At 39.1% G+C, this 9,895-nt stretch overlaps 2 protein-coding genes and 1 pseudogene across 2 annotated transcripts; 2 read left to right on the forward strand and 1 right to left on the reverse strand.

Moving 5' to 3' along the window:
- Positions 1-1,358: 1,358 nt before the first annotated feature.
- On the reverse strand, positions 1,359-2,717 carry LOC139657290 (gamma-crystallin M2-like). Its single transcript, XM_071535074.1, has 3 exons — positions 2,709-2,717; positions 2,193-2,435; positions 1,359-1,634 (listed from the first exon to the last, which is right to left on the reverse strand). The coding sequence occupies exons 1-3, from the start codon at positions 2,715-2,717 to the stop codon at positions 1,359-1,361; spliced, it is 528 nt and encodes a 175-aa protein (XP_071391175.1).
- A 3,200-nt stretch (positions 2,718-5,917) lies between these two features.
- On the forward strand, positions 5,918-7,053 carry LOC139657292 (gamma-crystallin M3-like; annotated as a pseudogene).
- Positions 7,054-8,807: 1,754 nt separating this feature from the next.
- LOC139657293 (gamma-crystallin M3-like) lies at positions 8,808-9,596 on the forward strand. The gene is made up of 3 exons (XM_071535075.1): positions 8,808-8,840; positions 8,962-9,210; positions 9,315-9,596. The coding sequence occupies exons 1-3, from the start codon at positions 8,832-8,834 to the stop codon at positions 9,594-9,596; spliced, it is 540 nt and encodes a 179-aa protein (XP_071391176.1). The 5' UTR covers positions 8,808-8,831.
- Positions 9,597-9,895: the final 299 nt, after the last annotated feature.

Below are 9,895 nucleotides of genomic sequence, written 5' to 3' on the forward strand. Positions count from 1 at the left end.
CTAAAAGAAAGTGGTTAACTAAAACATATTTGTACTGAAAAAATGAAACTCACTACTTTAGTATGTTCTAGCGTTCTGTGTTCTAGTATTGTTGATCTAGTGTTTCTCAAAGACCAATAAATATCTGAATATTGTTGTGAATATTGTTGTGATGCCAAACATGTATTTAAATTTTCCAATCACTTGTTCAACTTGAAAAAGGCAGGCCCTGACATCAATTGAAAAAACAGATGTCTTCTGAGCCACCGTTTTCATGTAAATTGTTATAAATTGTTTCAAAAAGTGTTCTTCATTAAGTTATTGATATGGATTCCTAAACTAATGTTTTTTATTTTATATGTGTTGAGCTTACCGTATGTTGAGCTTATTGTATTTTATATGTGTTGAGCTTACTTAATCTGTTGTATTTTGTTTTCCTGGTGTAGATATAGGATGTACTGTAAGCTCTTTTTGTGTATGTACTTTGTGTATAATAATTTCAAGCACACGTATGTCTTGTAACATGAAATTATGACAAATTAAAGACTAAACATACCCTTAAAAAGCATCTGTGATGGCGTCAACACTGTTAACCCTTTGACCCCATTTGTTATTATGTTATCTCTAGGTCTAGCAATGTTTATCATGTTGTACTGTCTGTCTGATGTCAATGTTGTAGCCTACACTAATTTTTTTTGTGGATCCAAGAAGACTATCAGTCATTTAGCTGGGGGTCCCACTATAAAGAATAAAGACAACATCACTGCAGATAAGAAAGGATTTTATTGATTTGACTGCAACACTCACACACAAAGGTGGGTGCTGGGGAGAAGGGCAGGTGTCCTGATGGAAAAAGGGTTCTAGAACTCCAGTGGCCTTCTGGAACTCTGAAATTACTCAGGGTTCTGGAACTCTAGTGGCCTTAAGGCTCTGGAACTCTGACCTTCCTCAGGATTCTAGAACTTTGATGGCCTTAAGGTTCTGGAACTCTGAACTTCCTCAGTGTTGTAAAACACCAGTGGTCTTAGGGTTCTGGAACTCTGAACTCTGAACTTCCACAGGGTTCTAGAACGCCAGTGGCCTTAAGGTTCTGGAACTCTGAACTTCCTCAAGGTTCTAGAATTCCAGTGGCCTTAAGGTTCTGGAACTCTGAACTTCCTCAAGGTGCTAGAATTCCAGTGGCCTTAAGGTTCTGGAACTCTGAACTTCCTCAAGGTGCTAGAATTCCAGTGGCCTCAAGGTTTTGGATCTCTGAATTCTGAAATTCCTCAGAGTTCGAGAACTCCAGTGGCCTCAGAGTTCTGGAGCTCTAAACGTTCTCAGGGTTCTAGAACTTCAGTGGTCTTAGGGTTCCCGAACCCCACATGGTCGTCGGTGTTCTAGAACTCTGTGATCCTGCGGAAAGAACCAACGCTGGGGGAGATGGCGCCCCAGTCCGTGTAGCTGCGGTACTCGCCGCGCTGCAGGAAGTACTGGCGTCCGTGGTAGTTGGGCTGCTCATAGAAGATCCACGCACCGTCCAGCACCACACAGGAGTGTAACTCGCAAAACTTGAAGGCCTCGCGAACCGATGGGCAATCTTCATCCCACTCTGCCATTTGGCCTCCAAAATCCTGTTTTTCGTAGATTCTGATCTTCCAGGAATTTCCATAGACCTTGAAAGAGTCATACACATTAGAGGATTAAAATTGATGGACGTAATTACATTAGTATTTGCTATCTAAGTCAGGTGGCCTATGTGTGTGTCCTAAATTACTCTGAGGCTTCTATAAATGGGTTTCTTGGCTGTTTTCCTGGTTTCCTTCAATAATTGATGTGCATGGGCATGGACATGAGGCAAACTTCTGCCAAATCATGAGCCTTTTATCTCTCCTTTTTGTCTGTTGGCTTTTGACTGATTACTGCCTGGTTGGTGCACCCTGTGGTATTTCACTGGAACAGGGCACTCTTCTGCATCAAATTTGGCCAGAATTGTTTAAACATCCAAAGTTCCAAAAAGCACACCTTTGAGCTTTGAATGAGTGATATATCACTTGAGTTGTATATGTTTTACTCAATTTGTAGCTTGGTGTAAAGGAACAGGAGCATTACTAATATTATTACATCATTAAGACACTTACACACTTATTTAAGACATTTGAACTTACACATGAATAAATATTCAAGCTCAATCACCTGCTGGCTATGTTCTAAAAATCAGCTATTGGGCTTACGTTTTTGATAGAGCGACATGACTTGATGCTGTCATTGAATCCCATCCACTGTTGGTGATCAGGGTATTCCCCAGGGGTCAGGACGTACTGGTAGCCGGCGTAGTTGGGCCGCTCGTACAGCACCCAGCAGCCGCTCTCCACCCTGATGGAGTTGCAGCGGCTGAAGTAGGAGTGCAGATCAGGGCAGTCGCTACTGCACTCATAGCTTCGGCCTTGGAAATTCTTATCCTCAAAGAATACAATCTGTATGGAAGGAAACAGAGTGAAATCCTGGTAAGCTGGTCAGCCAAACTTCTCACATCAGCAACAAAATTACTGTGACTTGCTTCTTTAGATATGATGTGACACGTAAAACACATACACAGGGCACAACAATAGCATATTGAAAAATACATAGCTGCCATAAAAATGTAAAATTACATTAAATTAGATGAAGGAAGATGTGCATATAGTTTCTCATATTGGCTGTAATATCTTGAAAACCTTTTGAAGCTAACATTTCATAAGGCTCCTTACCTTCCCCATTTTTAATGATATTGCTCACCTCCCACCCAGCTGCAGCTGTGTTGTGGTTTATATCGAAATGCAGAATGTGCCGACGAGGGAAAGCCATTGTCATCTAAATTACCTTGATTTGCATATCAGCAAAATGTTTGTTCAAGTTTGATTTCCCTTTGTCCAGATGTAATGGCCTCATATCAAAGAATTGCCAGAACTGAGATGTGAAAGTTATAAAGGCCAACTGCCCTACTCTGTGACCACTATGTGTATTATTTCCATTCAGTACTTCCCTATCAGGGGATTATTATTAAGGTTTCTTATTTGGTTTCTATCAGCAGTTTTTGTGTGGGACAGGAAATCATTTTGTAAAGTGTTTTCATTTTGCTTTTGCACATGATGATTGCACAGGATGAAATAACAGCCAATCGTCATCATGGTAGGGGCAACGCAATCCTTTATCTCGTACTTTTGAACAAGGGTCGGCTGTAGTGAAGCTTTGGAAGTATGATTTCTTATCTTTGATGGCCATACATCATATTTAGGCATAATTTTCTTGTTAGCAATGCCTCAGTACGCTAGTACTCATTTCAGGATACTGAGAGTCGAATCGGTTAAAGAATTAGCACAGCAAGGCATTGTAAACAAAATCTACCTGAATAAGAAATCACAGAACTCTATTCAAAAAGAAGCACATTTGGTTGATTGAAGGTTACTTTTTTTTCTCTCTTTTTTTTTCTTCATACTTTGGCTTTGATGATGTCATTTCTCTTCGGAACCTCACGGTAAATGCTAGCGAGGGTTTTCCTAGATGACTGGAGAGCCAGGTGAAACATCTGCTTTCACAGGACATGCGAAGACCTTCTGAATGAAGAAACAAGCCTTACTGGTTTTAATTTTTTGTTCTGAGAGTATAGAAAAAATATAATAGCTATTTAATCTAGTACATCTTTTTCTATGCTAGCACTGATGTTTCTCAGCTTGGCAACATTGGCTTCAAACCAGGCTCAAGCTGCAGTGCCACCACCTCAGAGGTTAAGTTTTGAATGTGATATATTTTTGGTTCGATTTTATTTGAAAAAGCACCAATAGCTAAGTTAGAATGATTATTTTACTTGCTTAAAATCTTGTTAGATTGAATTCCAGCTTGAATCTTGTTGAAATGCTTGTGTGTTCTTCATGAGTAACTATGGGGAACATATGCTGTGTTTATCAACATTGAAGAGCTCTGGTAGGAAATGGTTGATTCTTAGCATTAATTGGTTTTCCCATGATACCTTAGACTTTCAGGCTGGCTCAGTCAATTCATGGGCTAAGCAACTGTTTCCTTTTTTGTGCCACAATGATGATAAAATAGTGATTGATTATGTATTTACAGCTATTTTTAAGATCAAGTGATGGATGATTTAATATAATTTCAGTGTCTTTACAATTACTTATAAGGGATGTAATCTATTTTCTGACCTCTTTATAAGTGCTATAAATAGTATCAAGCGAGTTCACCTCAAAATGACCTAACTCACAGCACACTTCCCTCAAAAATAAACAAAGACTAATTTTTTCATTTTATATTATTCAGAAATACACAGGTTTGGGTTTCTAAGTGTTATTAGACATGATGAGATCTGGATAATTATTTTACTTTGAACTTAAACAATACATTTTCAGGTTTATACTTAGGCTAGCATTTAGCTCCAAAAATCCATAGGGGTCCTTTAGCATTGCTTCACAAAAGTTGTCTTTCATTTTTAATTGTATTGTCATTGTCATCCTCTCTCCAATTCAATTCACTTCACTTCACTTCACTTCACTTCACTTCACTTCACTTCACTTCACGTCACTTCAATTCAATTCAATTCAATTCAAAACTTAATTGTCCCATAAGGGGATTTGGTTTGCAAACAGGGTTTACAATAAAACATGATACAAAACAAAATAAAACCACTGTAAACACAATAAATGCTCGTAAAAAATAAATCATTCAGTAAGGTGCAATATAAAGTCTCATTAGTATAATATATGATGCTCTTAAACAGGCATAAGATGCTACATCATTTCATGTGCAAATCAAGCAAAATATTTGCAGTTGTAATAATGAGTCCCAAGTTATTTTACTGTTTGATACTGGCCTCTAAGAGGGTGACCGGGGCAGCCGACAGCACAATGACTCTCAAAGATTTCAGTTACAGCAGTCATGCCTGGCTCACTTTCACCAGCCTCACCAGTCTGATTAAGTGGCCAAACCAGGTTAAAACACAAAAGGTTAAAACAGATTCAATAAAACTCTGAGAAAAAAAAGTTCACCATTTTACCAAACACATTAAATATTCTTTTCACACATCTTTTTTCCAAGTTGAACAACCAATCTCGAACAACCACAAGTCTGTCATTTGAAGAACAATGTATAGAGAATCAAATGTTCAAGATAAGATAAGATAAAATAAGATAAGATAAGATAAGATAAGATAAGATAAGATAAGATAAGATAAGATAGTACTTTATTGATCCCCTTGGGGAAATTCAGTTCACATCAGTAATTCATTTCCATTGTTAGCTAACATAGCAGTGTGACACACAGCTCAACAACATCACTTGCAGTTTCAGTTGGACTGAACACAGCCAGTGAGCCAAAGATTGACACTGATCGTCAGGTCCAGGCTGGGCTTTTAAAGTGAATGTCACAAGCCGGTTCAAATAAAGAGAACTAGATGTAGCCTACAGTTTACTGTAAACTTTGTACTGTGAAGTCTGTAATTGAGTAAAAGACACAGATATATACTCAGATTATATGTAATCTGGTTTGCAGTGATGCTATTAGATAGTTTAGGAATTTTTTTTAGAATAAAGGATAGTAAGAAGGGATCAGCAATAAACCTGAGCTGCACACTAAAATGAGCAAATTTCCTCAGCCTCCAGAGACAAGAACAGTGAGAGTTTACATGCCTACTCTATCAGCAGTGCCTCTGGTAACGCTACTGTGCTTATAGTGCATTTAAGGTCATCTTGCCTTCAGAATGGTATTGAAAATGTAGAGTAAATGTAGTAAATGTGGTAAAATAAACAGATTCTTTATTTAAAGAATTATTTTGCTCACTCCAATGCTCCACGAGCCCCGATCTGACAAGTTTAAAGACTGCAGTTCAGTCCTTCCCCCTCCTCTTCTACCTCGTGTCTTCACCCATTTCCCCTGCCTTTGTTCTGGATCATGATGGCACAACTGAAAATTAACAGCGATCACAGACCTGCTTATTCATCAGCTTCCAGATAATTTGAATGACAAAACCCTGTTACGGTGCGTATAAAGTATAAAAGCCGCCTGGCAGCCACAGGTTGTTGGACAGATTCCCACAACGACAGATCATCAAACATGGGCAAGGTATGTATAGATTACACCATGGACAACACATTTTCCAGCTTAATTCACTCACACTACAACAAGCAACTGGAAAATAGAAAAAGAGAATGACATGAAATAAAGTTAAATTACATTTAAGAATGGACAGGTGATGGTTTATTCCAAATTAATCAACCACTTCACATTCACTGAAATATATCTGAATATGAGCATCAAATTGAATTCATGTTTTTCACAGGTTATCTTCTACGAGGACAGGAACTTCCAGGGTCGTTCCTATGAATGCATGAGCGACTGCGCTGACATGTCCTCCTACCTGAGCAGGTGCCATTCCTGCAGGGTGGAGAGCGGCTGCTTCATGGTGTACGACCGTTCCAACTACATGGGAAACCAGTATTTCCTGAAGAGGGGAGAGTACGCCGACTACGGGCGTTTTGGCATGAGTGACTCAATCCGTTCCTGCCGTTTAATTCCTCAGGTATGCAAGGACCAGATCACTTCATCCTGGATTTGGTCTTCTATTTTGCATCTGTGAAAAGATGAACATTATTCCAAATGAGGATCCAGATTTAAATGTAATATCAGTAATATCTATTCAAATGAATTAATATCAAACCAATTGGTATTTTCCTGAAGAATAAACACACCTGACAAAGTAACAACAGCATAATTGCAGTCCTAAATGTTAGGAGTCCTATGTAAACATGTCTTCCTCTGCGTGTTTTTCAACAGCATAGAGGCTCTTACAGGATGAGGATCTACGAGAGAGAGAGCTTCCAAGGCCAGAGCCACGAGCTGATGGACGACTGCGACAACATCATGGATCGTTACCGCATGTCCGACTGCATGTCCTGCAACGTGATGGACGGCCACTGGCTGATGTACGAGCAGCCCCACTACAGAGGCAGGATGATGTACATGAGGCCTGGAGAGTACAGGAACTTCAAGGATATGGGCTGGAGCGGCAGCAGGTTCAGCTCTATCAGGCGTATCATGGACTCCTGTTGAAAAAGAATGAAATAAAGTGTTTAGAAATTGCCACCCTGTCATCTTGTAATGTATTTGCCATGATATCAGATAGAAGAATAGTATCTGACCATTTAACAAGTTTTGACCTGAAGGTTAAATCTGTTATTGGTCTTTAAAGTACAAACACAACTCCTAACAATGAGCTATTACTTCAGTTTCATTTAATTCACTTAAGTGTAAGTAATATTTTCAACACTGGAATGGCCAAGGGACAGTAGGAGCAGATACACAATATTGCAGACTTACAAAATTAAACACTATAACAATGCACAAGTACAAATAATATGAGGTTGCAATGTAACCAATTCTTATTGATGCACCGTACAGTTTGTCATAATCTTCTTGGGTGAATACATTTCATTTCAGTGTTTATTTGAATAGGGACAGACACATAGACATAGAGCATTTTAACGAAAATAGTCTGGCGTCATATATCATAACATTTATAGCCTAAGCTAATTTTCAATTACATTACATTGAATTACATTCATACTTTATATCAAATTCAAATGACCCTGAATTTAACAGATGATCAGACACTGTAGATTAAGTTTCAGCCAAGATGGATCATGTCCTACATTTTATTTTATATTTTCTCATTTTATCAATTATATCCTGAATGAAAGAATTCACATCATTTTGTAATCAGTTTCCCGCAATATTCATTATTGCATATATGTGTAAAACATTCTGTTATTTGTTAATCAACTTTTACATATCTGCTTACCACCAACAGAAATGATTTATGAATTTCCAAATCTTCCCAGTACAGACAGGCTTTTAATGAACACACAGGGCTGAGCCAATCAACTCCCACTACGCATGTAGCTGCTGCCTCTACTGTACTAAACTGTGCAATCATGCCCCTTTGTACTAAGATGTTTCTAGAGAAAAAAGTATACATTTTAAAGTGGACGTGTAGCAATTTCCCCACATTTAATAACTGCAAATTGCATAGATTGCTCATGAACATGGTGAGAATAACACAATGATGGAAGATTATACAACTATAATCTACAGTAGCTTTCTGCCTCTGGTGGTCAATACCATAATAGTTCAGAGAGGGAACCCCCTTGACAAACTGCTTCAGTATCGCACAATTTAATGTTAGTATATTTTCAGCAGTGGGACATACATATAGTTGTTGATCCCTCCAAAACATTAACAATATAAATGAGTTAAACCTTAGAAGGCCCTATCTTACCAGTTCATAATTTGTCATAAAAGAAAGAGATTCATAGAATAAATGTGAACCCTGCGTTTATTTTTCCTCACCCAGGCTACCATTGTGTGTTTATTAGTGTCAAAGAAATAAAACAACATTTTTCACTTATTGTTGCTCTATCAATGAACTGTTGAGCTCTCATACACTACAGTGGCATTAAGTCATCGTCCCAAATTTGTATTCAAGTAATGAACCAACTGGCTGCATCTGAATATACTAAAGTGACCTAACACTGACACAGACCTAACACTGACACTAAAAAATTGTCCCAGTTGATATTTGCTGCTCTCACCCACCTGTTTCCCATAGGAGAGCTGCAGCAATTGGCATTGCCCCAGATGCATACAGTCTGGAATAATATCCATTTACAGACCGATTTAACAAACATTATGGTCCTGTATGCTATGCTGCTGAGTAAGGCAATCAAAACAATGGCTCCATAGATAATTTCGCTATCAAGTTGGGTATAAAAGTGGCAGAGAGGTTGGCTGGGCAAAGTACCAGAGCAGTCAGGGATAGGAATAACACCACAATGGGCAGAGTAACTAAACTTTTTACGTTGTAAATTCGGTTGATGACTATTTTTTTTAACTTAAAAAAGAATCTGAAATTTTAGGCTGTTAATACAACAAACTGAATGAAATGTACTATTTTATTTTCAGATCATCTTCTACGAGGACAGGAACTTCCAGGGTCGTTCCTATGAGACCAGCAGCGACTGTCCCGAGCTGACCTCCTATCTGAGCCGCTGCAACTCCTGCAGGGTGGAGAGCGGCTGCTTCATGGTCTATGAGCGTCCCAACTTCATGGGGCACCAGATGCTGGTGAGAAGAGGAGAGTACCCCGACAACCAGCGCCTGATGGGAATGACCATGAGTGACTGCATCCGATCCTGCCGTATGATCCCCATGGTATGAGGCTTCGTGCTGATTCATGAAGTTAATGTAATTAGTTCATGTATGTAAGCTTGAATATGCAAACAGAAACCTCAATCAAATTATATTTCCCAACACAGCACAGAGGAACCTTCCGCATGAGGATCTACGAGAGGGAGAACTTCTCTGGTCAGATGCATGAGTTGATGGACGACTGTGACTCCATCCAGGACCGCTATCGCATGTCTGACTGCCAGTCCTGCAACGTGATGGACGGCCACTGGCTGATGTACGAACAGCCAAACTACAGAGGCAGGATGATCTACCTGAGGCCTGGAGAGTACAGGAGCATGAGAGACATGGGAATGGGTCCCATGGACATGAGGGTCGGATCCATCAGACGCATCATGGAAACCTGTTAGAGCAGGCACAAGTGTTGAAAATGCAATCAATAAATATTAATAAATGACCAGTATAAGCAATTCATCATTCCTAGTAAGGCTTTATGAACTTTTGCAAAATGATAGATATTGGATGAGAGAGGCAGAATCCCATACAATTCCAGCGTTTAGTTATTCCTATGCCTAAGGACAGTTGGTCTGTATTGAACACTGCTGTCTCCAGTACTGTGTCCCATAGCAAGAGACAACTGGTGTCTGCTGGTGTTGTTACTGCCTATCACACACACATTGATCACACACTGATCACACATTGATCTGCA

This window comes from Centroberyx affinis, unplaced genomic scaffold (genome assembly GCF_046629955.1).
Source record: "Centroberyx affinis isolate AG114_WGS23_722 - 3 ecotype Tasmania unplaced genomic scaffold, CSIRO-AGI_Caff_v1 ptg002652l_1, whole genome shotgun sequence".
Taxonomy (NCBI): domain Eukaryota; kingdom Metazoa; phylum Chordata; class Actinopteri; order Beryciformes; family Berycidae; genus Centroberyx; species Centroberyx affinis.